At 47.9% G+C, this 17952-nt stretch overlaps 2 protein-coding genes across 2 annotated transcripts; both read left to right on the top strand.

The window, feature by feature from the left end:
- Window positions 1-6137: 6137 nt before the first annotated feature.
- Window positions 6138-8655, top strand: HOXA10 (homeobox A10). Its single transcript, XM_071429947.1, has 2 exons — window positions 6138-6957; window positions 8381-8655. Exons 1-2 carry the CDS (start codon window positions 6138-6140, stop codon window positions 8653-8655), a joined length of 1095 nt encoding a protein of 364 aa, XP_071286048.1.
- Window positions 8656-15269: 6614 nt separating this feature from the next.
- On the top strand, window positions 15270-17281 carry HOXA9 (homeobox A9). The gene is made up of 2 exons (XM_071429945.1): window positions 15270-15816; window positions 16952-17281. Exons 1-2 carry the CDS (start codon window positions 15270-15272, stop codon window positions 17188-17190), a joined length of 786 nt encoding a protein of 261 aa, XP_071286046.1. The 3' UTR covers window positions 17191-17281.
- Window positions 17282-17952: the final 671 nt, after the last annotated feature.

Genomic DNA, 17952 nt, shown 5'->3' with positions numbered 1-17952 from the left:
GCTGTACAAAAACCGGCTCGGGATGCCGGGGGAGGGGGGAGACGCTGGGGCTTCTCGGTGGAGTTAAAGCCTCTGGGCTTTGGGTTAGGAAATGCGCGAAGGTAAGTGTTTTCTACATCTATCCGGCATGGAGAGCGGCGAGGAGTGTGCGGTGACCGGAATGGTACCCTGCCATGTGGGGTGGCCCTTGCCCCGACCGCCGAGCACCGCGGAACAGAACTGCAGGGAGGGGAAAGGATGCAAAAAGTTGGTGATTAGGATGTGAAATAATATAGAAGGGACTTTCTAAGCTGCAGATGACCTTTTATTTTCTCTTAGTTTTGGCCGGCCGCGTGGAAAATCCACGTTATCTGGAAATATTTTTCAGAGTAACTTGTAGCTTTCTTCCACTTATTAAAAAGAAAAAAAAAAAAGAAGAAAAAAAAGAGTGTAGCATTGGAAATATTATGAAACTTGACATTTATGTGTGGAACAGTAGGTGTCTTCAATCAAATAGATCTATGGCAACAGAGTCTGCAAATGACAGACAATTCTGACGATCTTATTAGTCTTGAACTATAGTTTAGTTAGGGTCGTTTGGTAGCTTTAAAGGGTAGTCTGCTTCCTTGCAGCTGGACATAGATTGTGGTAAACAACTTTTGACATACTTATGCTAAAAACTGTTTATGTGATTGCATATTAAGTCAATGTTCGTGCAAGACCAGATTTAGATTTCGATTCTTTCTTTCTTTCTTTCTTTCTTTCTTTCTTTCTTTCTTTCTTTCTTAATCAGCACATGTGCTGTAAACAAACAATAGTCACTCATTCTCATGTGCTCAGGGCTGCTCTGGATTGTAGCTTTGAAACTCTATCCTCTCTACGAGTACCCCTAACTCCAGGTTACTTTTCATGCCCATAAAATTTTCACATGTTTTTCTTATGTCTCCATTTGAGAAGGGTGGGCGGGAAGGTGGTATTGTATGGAGAAGATACTGGTTTGGCTACATACTTTAATACACGTGTTTCTTAGGGCAGAGTTTAAAATATCTATCCGAAAACATTAAAAATATTATTTTATCATTTCTTGTCTATGTATATAATGCCTGTTGCCTGCAGTATTTTTTAAATTGTGCTTCCAGGGGACTGTTGCAAGTGTAGTTAAAAGCACATGCTCAGTCGACAGAGAGCAGTTTCAGATGATTATTGGAACCTATCGATTTCATCAAAGATGCTCCATTAAAAGCTCGGGGATGTTGATCCCTTTTGACTTCCCTCAGCAATGCCAGGATGCAAGAAGCCACGTGAGAAGCAGGGAGATTTGAGGGTCCCTTTGCAACATTTCATTTTACACCAGTCAAGTTAAACTCCGCATATTTGATCAAATATTTATTTTTCCCCTTGTTGTTTCCCTGTCCCATTCAATACTTGGCTGAATAAATCAAAGGGACCCCAGCAGCAGTTAAAGCGCCCTCTGGTTACGAATTGTTTACTGACGGCCGCGGTCATAGGATAATATTTTAAAAAAACAAGCTTGTTTCTTACAATAACTGTTTATTATTTCACATTATTTGGGTTTGCATGTTTTGGAGGGAAGAGGGGAAGCCAGCTCAGTGTCTACACTGTGTTTAATTAATCGTGTACTCAACTTCAGCTCACATACCACATCCAAACCCCTGGGAGGCTTTTTCATAAGCTCATTGGGTTTGTGTTTTGTTGTCTATATTTTTTTTTAATTTTTTTTTTGTTTGGGTCACAATCTTTTCATTAAATGCTCTGAAATCGAAACTTCTGGCCAACGTGTGTGTCTGACAGCCAAGCTATACCACAACCAAAAAAAACCAAAAAAACAAAACAAAATTGTATATGTATTCAGATCTTCTTTAAAGGGAAGACAGCCACAAAAAAAAAAAGGAGAAAGGCTACAGTTTCAAATGCTTAATAGAGCTGTGCGGCTCATCTCTGGCAATAGAAGGGCTACACTTAAAAGACAGACTTGGGCATGCAATATTTTCCCCACACATATATAACCCGATACCGTTGTTGCTTCTGCATGGTGTTTGGGGCTCTCTGGACAATAGAAAGCCCCGTTGTTCTCGTCAGTGCCGGAAAACGGCGAGGAAATAAAGCCCTAATGAATTGGTTTGGGTGTATTTTGTCCTGCCGCACACCAGCATTTGAAACTCGTCAGAATTACTTGCAAAATATGTTCCTAATCCAAATAAGTAAAACGATACATGTATAATATAAAACATAGTTAGGCGAGCAAGCCTCCGGATGGCTGGAATAAAATTAAATCGCAGCCTAATTTTTAACAAGATAATCCGCCAAAACAAGCCAACCTCCCCAGCAGCACCACCAGCGTGAAAGAATTTCTAGTAAAGATAAAATTAGTGGGGCCGTCATTTGTCACCTAACTTGGCACAGACGCTGTTCCTAAACCTCCTGTCTGAAATCCGCCTTCTTTGGAGCAAATCCAGAAAAGAAAAAAAAAAATAAAAGGAAAAAAAGAAAAAAGAGGAATCTGGCACACACGCACGTTCCAGGGAGCTGACAGTTCCAATATTAAATAACTATAGTCTGATCGCATTAATTTTTGGAGCTGTATAAAATGTAGTCCGCGGCTGTATTCTCAGATAGGCGGCGCATGCACTCCCGCACAGACTGCAAGGCCGTTTACGTTTTCACAAATTGCAGCTTGCCCATGTCTACAAATAAAAGCATATTTTAATTAGCTCGCAAAATGCGTCTCTGGATTAACAGCGCTGATCTTTTGGGTTATACGGGCCAATAATAAAAAGATAAATCACGGTTTAACACGATACGTTTTGAGATTTCCAGTCAGAGTTTGCTTAGGCTGAGCTGTCGGTTTTTATTTATTCCCTTTTTGTTTTTAATTTTAGTTCAACCAATAAAACGGCTTAACGACGCTATTAATGCATCTATTATATTTTTCTTAGATCAATAAAATTTTATTTTGATAGTATTGTCTATGTACGCCATGAATTTAGATTCTCCACGAAAACACCTTCTCGCTGGCTTTGATATTTATCAGAATTTTATTTGCTCGGTTTTATAGACCCTCGGATAGCTTTACTTACAGAAGTAGAATTAAAAAGAAAGTAATTCTCGTCCCCTGGCGTCCACAATATTCTTTAAAATTTCTTTTAAATAGGGGTTAAGTTCCAAGGGACACATTGTTAAGCGCTGGTAACGCAGTAGCTGCACTCAGCGCATGCCAAATTAGCTCAGTTTAGTCAGAATTGACCATTATCTTTTATAGTTACGAATCAAGTGAACATTATTAGTTTTACTTCGCTGGGTTTGATGATGCTGGTTACTATTTGCCTTGGCCTTGTTAGCGATTAAAGAAAGCGGAGATAATGCAGAGCCGAGCTGAGTTCATGATCTAGACGGGGTCGGTGCCTTGACCATCAAACCGGCTCCGTTTACTGCGGTCAACACAGCAGCCCACGGCAGCTCCCGCGGGACCTGACACGGGGCTGGGGTAACCCACTGCTGCAAAACCTAAATGGGGAGGCTAAAGAACACCTTCAAAAATTCTCACCGGCCTCTGTGCCTTTTGTCTGATTCCCCTGCATTAGATCGCAGAGGGAGGAGAAGCCAGCTCGCGTCTCATCGATGCACTCCCAGTCATTTCGGCTGACGAGGATTGCAGCGTACTTTTTATAGTACTTTCCTTCAATTTAATCCAATTTTTAAAAGGGAGCTGCTTATTTTAAAAACAGCTTTGGAATGATTTCAAGGGTTTCTCCTCGGTTCCGTATGGCTTTTAGATTTGCAATCCGTTTCTATTTAATTTGGCAAATGCAAAATAAACATACCGCAAGAGCGGACTTCCCCAGAGTAATTTTTATACCTGACTTGTGTAGAGAAATGTATTTGGAAGGCGGCGCTGGGGCTCACGTTTCTTTTTATTTAGATCTGTATTTATGAAGCTAAGCCTATTGATAATAGCCTTCCTGTATACCAGCCAATAAACCAGTTCCTTATGTGGTATTAATTTTGTTAGTAATGATATGGCCCTCATAGGAATCTGATAAGGGTTCGTCCATCGCACATTAACACATCCGAAGTTAGTCGGGTTGGGAAATCACAAACAATGTTACAGGAGGAAATGCGGGAAGGGAAAAAACCTCGAAGGGCTTCTATAGGCTGGGAGATCTCCCCCTGTCACCGCATCCCACGGGCCGGTCTGAAGGAAACCGCGATGTGATGCTCGCCCCACCACGCTGGAAAAATCAGGCGCCTTTCCACAGAGATTTTATGGGTGTTTCAAAGTTGTAGCATCCCCTGCCTGCCCTGGTGCTTCCCGGGGGCGCGGAGGGACGCTGGGGAGGGCCCCGCGGGAAGGGACACTGCCCTCCTGCCGCAAGGAGGGATTCCTCCAGAGGAATGTCACGCTGTGGAAAAAAAGCTTTTCCCCGTGGCGGGCAAATATTGCGAGACAAGACCACGTGGGGCCTGACAGATCCGTGGGGCGAGGGGGAAGAAGCGCTCCCTGGGGGTTTCGAAGGCCGAGGGTCGGGGCCGGGGAATTCGGGGCGCCGCGCCTGCTCCGGCACACCCCTCCCCGCAGGCAGCGGCCCCAGCACCGCCGCCGGTGCCCTCCCGGCCACGGCAGCCGCTGCTCGGCAGGGGCTCTCGTCCCGGCCGGTGATGACGCCCGGTCGGCGGCCGCTCTCACCCGCCCGACCTGCTGGAAGCGGAAAGCGGCCGATGGCCGCTTCTCCAGGCGGCGTGCGGGAGAGGGGAGCGAGTGATGCTCCTCAGGGATGGGCAGCGGGAACTGGGCAGCCTCAGGCTCCCCTTGAACTAAAGTGCCCTTATTCCGCGGGCCAGGCAGTGAGGCGACTTCAAAATGGCATAAGCAAGAGATGATGGAAGTGAAAGCAAGCCATCATTAAGCATTTAATTACGAAATCTATCTGTCTCTCTGCCTGCGTCCCTGCCTGTCTGCTCTCTGTCTGCTACCTCCGCCACAATTACATATCGACTGGACCGGGCTGTCTAGTATCTCGGTATTTATCTAGCTACTCTTATTTCTATTATTTAGTGCATTGCTTAACGGAGACGATGCTTTTGAAGAGGCGAAAGTGAAAAGACCCAAATGGAGCGGGAGGGAGGGGAGATATAAAAATGATCGTCCAAATATAAACACATCAATAAACACGGTGCGCAGCATCCTGCGAGGATCCATTTGAACTGCTCGCGTCTGGATTCTTTCTGTGACATATGTCTGGCTTTATATTTTAAATGGTAATCAGACCTCAGTAAGAATCCAGCGTTAACTAAAGCATTAGAAGCTGCAACCGCACAATCAATCCTCCCAGAGTGGCATTGCTCCCTAAGAGATTCCTCAGCGCAGCGGCGAGCATTTTATCTCCAGGAAAATTAAGCCCAGCCTGGCGTCGTGGCGGTGATGTTAGGCTGCAAGCAGCCCCCTTCCTCGGTAGTTTAACGCGGGAGGCACCAGGCCCCTTTACGGTTTCCAATGATCCGTGATAAACAATAACACGTCTTTTATTTCTTAAAAAAACGAGACAATCAAATAAAATGAGCAGAGGCTGAGCATAAAACACCGGGCGAGCCGTGGCTTTATTAATTTCGTGTGACACATAGGCTGCGGAGGGAGGTGAGCAGGCATTGCTGCTGGAAAGCCCAACCACGGGGAGAGAGGAGCGATAGTAAAAGCTTCATCTGGACACGGCTTCAGCCTAGGTATAATAAACATCAGGACCGCCGGGCTATTTTATAGCGGTGTGTGTGATAAGAGGGGAGAAAACTTGGAGCCAGTACCAGCACAGCCCTCTCTTTCCCCTTCCCCTTCCCCTTCCCCTTCCCCTTCCCCTTCCCCTTCCCCTTCCCCTTCCCCTTCCCCTTCCCGGGAGCGTGGCTCCCGCCTGGGCGCAGGCGCTCGCCCATATGGTGGAAGTGCGCGCGCCCGTGTGTATGGAAATCCATATTACACATTAATATACATCTATCTTCCAAATTCAGAGGTCGACCTGAGAGCAGCTCTGTGCATACGAAACCAGACGGGGAGGGGTTGCTGGGGAGGCCCGGGCTTCCATTGGCTGCGGGCGCCTGCCGTGGTGCGGGGGTATCTCTCATCATATTCAGCATGTTTTGCACAAGAAATGTCAGCCAGAAAGGGCTATCTGCTCCCTTCGCCAAATTATTCCACAACAATGTCATGCTCCGAGAGCCCGGCTGCAAACTCTTTTTTGGTAGACTCCCTGATCAGCTCGGGCAGAGGGGAAGCGGCGGGAGCAGGAGGCGGAGGCGGAGGAGGAGGCGGCTACTATCCCAACAGTGGTATCTACCTGCCACAGGCGTCCGATCTGTCCTACGGGCTGCAAAGCTGCGGACTTTTCCCCGTTCTGGGCAAACGCAATGAAGGTACTTCTCAAAGCATGGTCCCCAACTCGCACTCCTACGTGTCAGGGATGGAAGTGTGGCTAGATCCTCCCCGGTCCTGTCGCATGGAAGAGCCGGAGAGCCAGCAGGCCACCTCGTGCTCCTTCGCTACAAGCATTAAGGAGGAGAGCTCCTACTGCCTCTATGACTCAGAGAAATGCCCCAAGGGCTCGGCCGCCACAGACCTCGCTCCCTTTCCCCGGCTGAGTGCCGAGGTCAGCCCAACCAGCGGCGGCGGCGGGGTCCCCGTCCCGGGCTACTTCCGCCTCTCCCAGGCTTATGGCACTTCCAAGAACTACGGCGCGGGGCCAGCCGGGGCTGCCCCCTTCCCTCCGCAGCCCCCCGGCCGCTTCCAGACGCCTCCATCTTTGCCTCCCGTCCCGGAGCCGGGGAGGAAGGAGGATGAGGAGCGCTCCCCAAGCCCCTTGGCGTGCGTCTCCCAGAGGGAGGACGAGACTCAGGCTTCATCTTCCACCGCAGAGGAGCTCTCTCCAGCTCCATCAGAGAGCAGCAAAGCTTCTCCAGAGAAAGAGCCTGTAGGTAAGCGAATGATGATGGTGATGGTGGTAGTGATGATTAAAGAGAGAGAAAAAAAGAAAGAAAGTAAGAAAAATAGTCGTTGAGGATCATAGTGGCATTGAAATGCGAAAGGAGGATCCCAGCTGCCCCGCGGGGCTGCCAAGAAGCGCTGCTCAGACTGACCTTCTGAACTTTGTAATATTCGGGCATGGGGTTGCCGTAAAAATTAATGTCCATCCTATAGTTTAAAACCCTTAGAGCCTCCGCTATGGGCAACTTTAGCCTGCATGCTGCTAAAACATATAGAAAAACAAGATCAATCTCTCCCCCGTGATGTGAAGGTGCCTACCAGATAACAGAGATGTTTGTAAAGCATCCAAAATAAGCAATAGGCAGTGCCAATAAATAAACCTATTAACGCGGTAAGTTATATTTTACGATCCAGAATGCTTTTCGGAATAACAACCGCGCTGAAATGTGCCATCTATGAGCTGCTATCAAATTAGACTGATGAATGCACGGCGAATATCCTTCAGCATCTACACTAGATAACAGAGCTGTTATTTATACTTTTCCTTATTTATTTCCCTTTCGCGTCCCCATGGCAAAAAATAACTCCCCTTCCCCGGACGGCAGACTTAGCAGGAGCTTCTCTACGTCCGCCTTTCGGACGCCCTTTTATTCCTTTCAGGCGACCCGTTGGAAAGTAGCATTTAAAGAAAAGGAAAAAAAAAAAAAAAAAAAGAAGGGTCAGCGAAAAACTATTAGACAGCCAACCCCAAACCACTAACCACTCTGAGCCATTAAGGGATTGGTGTTACCTCTTTCCCAGTCAGTTCCACCGTTAGAAATCACCTCAAAACGTTTTTATTGTTGTTATGACCGCATTTTTTCTTTCCCGAAATGGTTGGAAATGAGAAGGCCATGGCGAAGCTCTCCGGAAAGGCAGGGGCTGAAGGCAGGGAGGCTCCGGCTCCCCAGCTCACCTTGTTTTCCACCTCCGTAGCACGCTTACAAAATCCGGATCCGGAGGCTTTGTTTTTTTGGAAGCAGGTGCCTGGGGGGAAGGAAATAAGACTGAAGGCCCTTCAGCAACTGCCCCCAGTACCAAAGGGCTCGGAATGGCCGACAGGGAGAGGGTAGGAGCTCGTTTTGGAGGGTCGGAGATAAACTACAATCCGGGGCACGCTGCCCCGCCAGAGGCTGTCCGGAGGTTTTTGAGCAGTGCCAGTTCTTACCCGGACATATCCAAAACCTTTGGGAAACCGTTCTGAAGCTCTCGGTTCCCTCAAGGACACCCCACATTCCAATTCTCCGCAGCTGGCGGAGCGAGCCCATCGCACACACAGACACAGGCACACGCACAGATGCTCCTTCCTTCTCCCCCACAGCTCTTTGCCTCCTACACGATGGTAACGTCCATTTTTTACTTTCTCAAAACTAGGCAATTCAAAAGGAGAAAATGCAGCAAACTGGCTCACGGCAAAAAGTGGCAGAAAGAAAAGATGCCCCTATACCAAGCATCAAACTCTCGAGCTGGAAAAGGAGTTTCTATTCAATATGTACCTGACTCGTGAGCGTCGCCTAGAGATCAGCCGCACAGTCCACCTCACAGACAGACAAGTTAAAATCTGGTTTCAGAACCGCAGAATGAAACTGAAGAAAATGAACAGAGAGAATAGGATTCGGGAGCTCACAGCCAACTTTAATTTCTCTTGATGAACCTATAAACACATCTTTATGGTTTAAAGAGCCAGTATCATTTTCCTAGGCTGTATTCATCCGCACCTGTATGGATTAACGATTTTAGGCGCTCTCAATATGTCCTTAACCTCTTAAGAGCTACTTTGGGGGGTGGGCTGACTAAAGTCACGCTAAAGCACAAAATGCCGTGTGTGAACCTCCCGTCTTCCTTCAGCCTTTCCCGGGGCCAATTTGTTTCCTCTAAGCTTTGAAACACAAAAATACCATTTCAGGAGCTGCAAATATGCTTCTCCCTATCTGTCTCTCTGAAAAGTAAACAATCCTAGTTAAAGGTGCATTCATTTAAAATGTAAGTGCTGTAACTTGGACTGTACGTAGCTGCACAATGAAGAATTTAAGCGTTGCCATATTTCTATATATTGGGAGCTTTCCCCTTCTCTGTTTGCCTTTTCTCCCCCTCCCCCTTTTTTCCTTCGAAAAGCGGGACTTAAAATAATGAAATGCAGGCATCCTTTAAAAGGGTTTCACGGGAACGGGTGTTAGGAATTATTTTTCTTTTTTTTTTTTTTTTACACTTTACCTTAAAAGCCAATATTACAGCTTTAAATTTGGCCAGGAAAATGAAATATCTTCTCTTTAAAGGTATAAAAGATTTCGTTTTACTCATGGACTAAATTATTACACTTACCTCTGAATTTCTCTCGCTGGTTGTAGATATTTACTTAATGTAGTTTTGCTTAAATATGTGAATTTGGTGATTTTCTTTTGTGTCTATATATAACGTTACCATTGGTAACGCATGACAAGCACACAGAAATTCCCCCTTGAAAAGAAAATAGTCACTTTTTTCCTCACTAATTTCACTGAAAGTATATATCCTGAACATCAGATGGACTTTCTGAGCCAGAGTCTGAGATTGCGAGGGAGAATATGTTCATCTTCCTTTATACTGTGAAGTTACACTCATTAAAGGGTCAAACATATAGGTCAAAAAATTTAAAAAAAAGATTAAAAAAAAAGAGAAAGAAGGGGAAAAGCTATAAATACAGATATGGATAAATGTCTATTATTATTAAAATGCCGATACTGTTTTAAGCAAATGCATTCTATCGTTATTATAAATGTTAGTTCTAGCTATATCTAGTTCTTACCTTAAATCGGAATAAATTAATATTGTAATGCTGCTGTGCGTGAAAAAGACGATGTTTATGTTCTCATAGAAGAATAAAAAAACGTGGAATGAATCCTTTTAATTTTACCTCTTTTTGTGACTGTTTATCCTCAGGTTCTACTTTATGTCTTCGAGAACTTTTACAACAGGAATAGTTGCCTAAACCCCCTGCAATTACTTTAGGAATCTATTTAAATATTACCTAGACGGTCGTAATTTGTCTGGGCCATATAGCGATGGTGCTCTAAGGTTTGTCGGCTTTTGTTCAGTTTTATGACTTGCTAGTATATCTGGATTGTTGCTGTCTTGAACGAGTGGTTTCAGTTGACTGAGGAACTGCATAGACTGAGGAAGCAAATTACTATTTCTTGAGGGTAGGGAAACGATATATTTCTTCTCTTTTTTTTCCTTTTTTTTTTTTTTCCTTTTTGTTAATCGAACACCTACAAGTGTGCGGAGATCTTTAACTCCAGAGGACGTTGACAAAATTCTAGCTTTATCTCAGGGCTGAGAAGAAATCGTAAAGGTGAGATCATGGGAGGGGGGGAGACCCCAGCCTCGCCTCCCTGCCAGCGGGCCCCTCCAGACAAGGCTATTCCCTACCTGGCTGCATGGGGAAGAGCTTATTTCACACAGGCTGCCTTCCTTTTTTTTTTTTTTTTTTTTTTTTTTTTTTTTTTTTTTTTTTTTTTTTTGCATCCTCTCTTCCTTGCTGCATGTTTAGCTAACAGGGTCTTTGCACAAAGGGAACCCAAAAAGAAGGCTGGAAGAAAACAGACAGCTAATGCTTCCTTGCAAGGGTATATGTATGCCGGGAGGAGGGGGGGGACAGACTTTGAACCCGGGCTGGCTTCTTGGGAGCCGTTAGCTTTTCGTGATGTAACATTGTCGTGCACGGCCCTTTTTTCCCCGATTACATCTGCATGGAAAGGCGAAAGCTGCCCGCGCGCGTGTGTGTGGGTGGTTGTTATTATATTTTACTCTTGTTTTCATTAACCCACCCGAGGCTGGCCGGGGGGCGCGGAGGGGCGCCGGCGGGGTGGGCGGGAGGGCGAGAGGCATGTTTTAGTCACGTTTCTGGTTTTATTTTCGTAGCGGGATCCTTGCGTTAAGGACCACGGCAATGGGGAAAGTAATAATTAGCGCCTGAGAACTGCTCTGTGGTTTAGGTAGTTTCATGTTGTTGGGGCTCCACCTTTCTCTCTACAGCACGAAACTGCCTTAATTACTTCAGTTGATATCATCACCAGGTATGCTTGGTGCGAGGGTCCTTTCTACCCGAAGAAATCTTAGCGCTGAAATGAACTGTAGGCGTCAAGTCCCAATGCCATTGTTTCCCATCTGCAGCGGAGCCTCCTTTGATTCCTCAGATAAACACGGCAGCCGAGGGGGGAAGCTTGACAAGTTCTTCAAGGTTAGCTAGCTCCTAAGCGAGTCCCTGCCTGCTTGCGGGTTTTTAATATATCTCGTTGGCTGCATTCAAGGTCAGGTGCGTTTTTGCATTCCGCTCGGCGTGGGTCGAGCTCGGGGGGCCGGGGGGAGGTGGGTGGCTGTTTTATTTTTCAATCTGGATTTATTAAAAACCGAGATACCTGAAAGCGTGCCTGGGGGAGGGGGTGGGGAGAGATCAAATCTACCTGCCCCACTCCAGGCGTCATCAAAAACTGGGGCCCGGAGCGCAGCGCCCGCGGCCGGCTGGACACACCGGCGGCGGGGGTGCCCGGCCCTGCCGGCGGCTCTCGGCCCCCGCGCTGGGGAGGCCGGCGCTGCCGGAGCCTGGCGCACGGCTCGGCCGGCTCCGCGCCTCCGCCGTCGGGCCCGCTACCCCGGGGCTGCCCCGCGGCCCGCAAGGCCTCGGTTACGATCACGATTGCAGTGCGGGCTCTCCGCGGCGGCGGAACGGGCAACAGCGACCTCTCCGGGCCCGCTGCCGTCGCCGCCACCGCCGCCTTTTGTGTTCGCAGCGCGACCGCGGGCAATGGGCGGGCTCCCCCCGGGCCCTCCGCCAGCAGCCAGCGCCGCCGCGGCCGCGGAGCGGGGCACCCTTCGCGGAGGAAAGGAGGGCGGGGAAAAGGACAGAAAACTCATTCGTTGCTCGTTTATTTCTATTTATTTTTTAGCGGTCGTGATTATGTTTGCCTTAAAAAAATAGCAATAGTAAAACCTAAGAACTTTTTCGAAACTTCAGGCTGGGCTGCAGGAGCTCAGATGAGTTTGGATAGCGGATTTCAGCCATACTCAGAAAAGCAGTCGTCCCCGACCGGGGCAGGAGCAGAGCTCTGCATTGCAGTCAAATTTAAGTGCTTCTGTTTGCTCGTCACACAAGGTCTGACGAGCTATCTGCAGTGTCTGTGTACATTTCGGAGAGTGTATTTACAGTTCTGTGTTTGTGTGTGCCTGTATGGCGTCTTTTGCCTCTGCCCTTTTGATTCCCAGTTGAATCGCCTCATCCTGATTTTGGACTGCTTCCTCCAAATTCTGAATCATTTTTTCTCTTCACTGTGCCAAAACCCCTCCGTGGCTTCGTACCACCACTGGTTCCGTGAGAGAGGTCTGCAGTGGCAGGAAACCCTGGGAAAGGCGATCCTGAACTTCCCGTTCAGGCGAGATCGCCAACGCCCGCGAATTCCTGCCCCGCGCCCGCGTACGCTGAGCGCCTCCGTGGTGCGCGGCTAATGAAGCAGCGCTTGAAGCTGCCCCCCCTGCTTAAAAACCGACGGGATCCTTCCTGATGCAGCCTCCTGGTGCTGGAGTTAGCGGAATAGGAGCTCTGCTCGTTCGGTTGTGTTGGGATAGAGGACAGGGAGTACTTTTATTCGGACATGATCGCTCCAGCGCTGCTTCGTTCCTGGGAATTCTGGTTTCATATAGCATTTTAATGTCAATGGCTGTTTCTGCCCTGTTTGGGGTCTTTTGCCCCCGATGGTGGAAGTCACCAAAACCTTAAGTAATTTGCAAAGTAAATTGATGAAGCGAAATCGCCTACGTGGCTCGTATGAAAAATGTACTTTTGGTGAAAATGGACCTAAAACGGCGATAAAAGACTCGAATATCCCAGCGTAATTATCAGCAACGTGATCGCGTGAAAAATATCTAATTATTTGCTGTATTTCTCCTCTTACTTTCTGTACAACCTCTCCTGCCTCTTGGATGTTGGCAGCGAACAAATGCGGAATTTTACAGGGGAAATAAAAACGCAGTCACGTTCTTTTAAGCGCTATTGTTATTGTTATTCATTTGCTATTAGTTTTGGTGACGAACCAAAAAAATAAAACCCGCTGCTGAAGTTGAGAACCCAAATTCGAATATAAACATCCAGGACTCCTGCAGCTAAGATTATTTTTTCTGAATGGAAAAAGGAAGTTCTACAATCACATTTCACCACAGCTGACTCTTAATAATAAATACAAATGACGTGGAGTTCCGTCTTTCCAGGAAAGAAATACAATTATTTTTTTCTATTACGGAGTGTCTATACAATGGGGAAAAAAAAAAAAAAAGAGAGAGAGCTTTATTTGCATTTTTAAAATTGTTAGAAAATAACGGGCCCCTTGTTTATTGAGATCTTGAACTGTTCCACGATTTTCGAACTCTAATGGGGGATAATAGTTTCATTATGAGCCTTTGTAATTTTGAATGTGGGAGACAGCGGTGTTAAAATAGGCCCTCTGTAAGATTTCGGATTAAACTGTTGAGAAGACATGAAAAGAAAAAGAAAGAAGGAGAACGAGAGAGAGAGAGGGAGAGAGACAGCCCACATAGCGATGTAAAACTAATTAAAACCACACTTTCGTATGCACAATATTTACACGCGATTCTAATCATTACTCAGTCGTCCCTGCCATTTGCTGGGCTCTATTTTCAATACAAGATATTTCGAGTAAATTGAGCCTCTCACGGAGATTTTTTTGTGCCCTCTGCATCTTAGTGACCGCGCTCCTTCTCCAGCCACGGGGATAAACAGCGTGAATGTCCGCCAGGGAGAAACCAGGGAGTCGTAGGCACATGTTTGCCAAGAGCTCAGCCACTACTTTAATTCCTAACACTGGACTTGGATCTGGCCGCCTCTTACTTTCCCCCGCGCACCCTCCCCTCCTTCTGCGGAGGATTGTAACCCTCCGCTCGGCTTCCGATGCCGCTAGCGTGTGTCCTGCAGTCACAGGAGGTGCCAGCAAATAAATAACTATATTTGCACATAAATTTGATTCACCAGAATGCCGGACGGCCGGCTGCGAACGCCCCTTTGATAGCCGCCTGGAGAAGCAGGGTGCCTTTCGGCAGAGGGGAGACGGGGCATTTTCTCCCCTTTCCCCCCGCTGCTTCCCTGCATAGTTGAAGAATTAATTGTGGTGATAAATACCGCCGCCCGGCTCTGCCCGCACTCCTTCCCTCCCGGCCAGGACGGCGGATCTCTCCGGCCACCGCCGCACCGCCGCCCAGCCCCGGCTCCTCTCCCCGGCCTGGGGAATGGGGTCCCCGGTCCAAGGGCAGGGGCGGCGGGGAGGACGGGGAGGGTGTTTCGGTCACTGCCACACCGTGTCCGGCGGGGTGGGGTGGTGAAGTGCAGTTTGGTGCGGGCCGGGCTAAATACCGAGCCAGCGCCTGCCCCTGTCCTTCTCCGGCCTGGCGGGGAGGGCCGGCTCTGCGCCGGGGTTTCGGAAAGGGGATACGTTGAATTTGACTTTCCGCTGCCAGCTCTGAGCCGAACGGAACGGTATTATTTACAGTGGGTTCCCAAACTAAACACAATAGTATAATTTAACCTTTCCAAGCACTCGTAAATTTTTACTGCTGTGAAACACAGCGATGCAAATGAGCGCGCTCATAGTTACTGACTTAATAACAACCCCGTGGCTCCCGAAACAATAACTCCTTATGAAATATAATAAATGTATATTTAAATACAGTATACCGCAACTACTATTTTGCTCTTTTTATTGCTTCGGTTATTGTATCGTTTTATGTGAAGGTCTCCGATCACAAGGGTGGCGGGATTTTTTTCCGCGGAGAACACGACCCACTGATGGGATGATTAATTTTGATATAAAATAGTCCGCTTAAACGAAAAAAAAAAAAAAGAAAAGAAAAAGAGAGAGAGGGGAGAGAGAGAGGAAGAGAGAGAGAAAGAGGGGAGGGGGGCTGTAATACGGAATCTGATCTTTTAATCTCAGTTGGCCGCAATTAAAACAAACCCCGCCGTATAACTCAAATATCCCTTTGCATAAAAACATATGGCCTCGCTATAAAAATTATGGCTGGAAAACACTGACCCATTAATAGCCCGCGGACTGATTTATACTTTATTGTTCTGCTCCCCCGCCACGTGACAGGCGCAGCCAATGGGCGCCTGCGCTGCCCTCAACTTATTACTGACTCTACTTCTCCACCAGCACCAAGTTGTTACGTGAAACCCGCAGCCCCGAACCGCGGCGGGTCCGCCGCCGCCCGCCCGCCCGCCATGTCGGCTCCCGGGACCCTCAGCAATTACTACGTGGACTCCTTCCTGGTGCCGGAGGGGGACGAGCTGGCGGCGCCCCGCTACGCCCCCGCCCCGCTGGGGCCGCCGCCGCGGCCGGCGGCGCTGGCCGAGCACCCCGAGCTGGCCCCCTGCAGCTTCCAGCCCAAGGCGCCCGTCTTCGGCCCCCCCTGGAGCCCCGCGCACCCCGCCGGCGCCAGCGGCGTCCCCGCCGTCTACCACCCCTACGCGCACCACCAGGCGCCCGTGGCACCGCCCGACGGCAGGTACATGCGTTCGTGGCTTGAGCCTGTGCCGGGCTCCTTGTCTTTCCCCGGGTTACCTACCAGCAGGCATTACGGCATTAAACCTGAACCGCTGGCGGCCAGGAGGGCTGACTGTACCACGTTTGACACTCACACTTTGTCTCTCTCTGATTATGCTTGTGGTTCTCCTCCAGTTGATAGGGATAAGCAAAACCACGAAGGCGCATTCTCTGAAAGCAATGGAGAAAGTGAGGCAAACGGAGAGAAACCGCAGATCGATCCAAGTAAGTGGGACGGCGAGGGTAATGGACTTCAGGGCTCTGCGCCGGCCGCGGGGAGGTGTCGAGGCACTGGGGCTAATTACGCGGCCGAGCACCGGCCGCTGCCGCCGCCGCTACGCCAGCCCGCCGGGGTCTGCCATCTGCAGAAGCCAGCGCTGCCTTTCTCAGGCTCGAACGGGATCTAGGACGGCTCTGGCTTTCCTGGGTGAAAGGAAAACAAAAACCCACCCTACAACTGCAACTTAAAAAAACATTAAAAAAAAAAAAAAAAAAAAAGAAAAGGAAAAAAAAAGAGGGAGAGAGAAATGCAATAGCCGCCCATCCTCACTCCTGCCACCCCAGCAAACTCAGCAGGACGTGCTCACATCCTCCTGCCTCGCCGCGCTCCCAGGCGTGGGCAGACGCCGGGGAGAGGGGTGCCTAGAAAGCACTGGATGTGAATCAGATCTTTTTTGAGACGGCTCTCAGGACGGGGCGGCTATTGCTGGGCTGAGAACAGAAACCTCGCCGTTGACTTGGTTCCTCCCCTCCCCCTTTCTCCTCGGTGGAAAACCCCGGGCTGGATGCTCCCAGGACTACAAGACTGGTGGCAAAGCGCCTCGGGATTACTATCGCGATTAACGCCGTGCGAATAAGGGTCCTAAGAGGGCGAGGGTTTAATTATGCCAGCTGTAGATTAACTCGCCAGCTCCCTGGGTTTTGCCAGGGATGACACAGGAGAAGGTAGAGATTAAAAAGACAAACAATTTCGATGACATGTTGATCTGGCTGGTTACTCCCCGGGCTGGCAGCTTGAGGTGCGGGGAGGCCAGGAAGGAGGGAGGGAGTTAGAGAGTGAGGAAGAGAGAGGAGGAGAAAGTATTTAAAAATTGTATTCTCTCCAAACAATAAAAAGGGCGAGGGGAGGCGGGGGCAACGGGGCTTTGCCGCGTGTGGTTGCGTGTGACCTCCCCATGTGTCTGTATTTTGGAGTCCATTGTGCCTCACGAGCCTCTGTGCCTGGGGAAATGAGAGCCACGTCCCAAACACGAATACCGGGACACCTGATGGGCTCTTTCTGCGTGGATTTCCCTCCCAGCCCCCTCCCTCCACCTCCCACCCTCCCCCTCAGCCTGAACTTCTGTTGTTTTCGTTGTAGATAATCCAGCTGCAAACTGGCTCCACGCAAGGTCCACCAGGAAAAAGCGATGCCCTTACACCAAGCATCAGACCCTGGAACTGGAGAAGGAGTTTCTGTTCAATATGTATCTCACTAGGGACCGTAGATACGAGGTGGCCAGACTCCTCAATTTAACAGAGAGACAAGTGAAAATTTGGTTTCAGAACAGGAGGATGAAAATGAAGAAAATCAACAAAGATCGAGCCAAGGACGAATGATGGCGACACGTGGGTTAAAATGAAAATGCGTAAAGTAAAAGAAAAAAAAAAGAAAAAAGTTGAAACAAACAAACAAATAAAAAATCATCCCCTCGAGCCCTGCCATGCAATGCGTCTGGGTCCAGGCCTCATTTTTCCCTTGGCAAATTCTGATTATGATTGTACAATGATAGTCACAGAGGCCAGATTGCCAGGAGAGGTACAGTAAGACTTTTAATTTTCTAATAGGAAAGAAAAAGGGGGCATTAGCACGAAAAGGCTGTCTAACTGGCTTGTATAAATCTACCTGTTTCTTCACTTATGGAAAGAAAAAAAAAAAAAAGAAAAAACTACCTTTTCATAATGCACAACTATTTACGGACTGTATAGTTTAGTCTACGTAGTTAATTTTATTCGCTTTTTTGCGTGGCAGAGAGATCTCTGCTCTAATACTTGAACACTGTGTTTTATTGTGGTAATTATGTTTGTGACTCAATTTATGTGCTTGGGTGCTGTACCGGATGTAATGGTGTAAGCTAGAATTCAATTTGAACTCAGGTTGTTTATTATAAAAATTGCATAGAGTATAGCTCTGTAGTGTATTAAGTCTTTTCTGTATAATTAGACAGTTAACCTTTGATTGTAAAATATATATATTATATATATCCCAATGCAAAATAAAATAAAAAAAAAGGTAGAAAAAACCGTTCGTTCGGGATGTCTGGGAATTACGGTTCTCAAAATATGAAGCAAGTAATATTAGTATGCACAGTTGATACATAT

This window comes from Agelaius tricolor, unplaced genomic scaffold (genome assembly GCF_023055355.1).
Source record: "Agelaius tricolor isolate 1412-34295 unplaced genomic scaffold, bAgeTri1.0.p SCAF_6, whole genome shotgun sequence".
Taxonomy (NCBI): Eukaryota; Metazoa; Chordata; class Aves; order Passeriformes; family Icteridae; genus Agelaius; species Agelaius tricolor.
The sequence above is the reverse complement of the archived record's forward strand: the minus strand, read 5'-3'. Positions and strand labels throughout refer to the sequence as shown.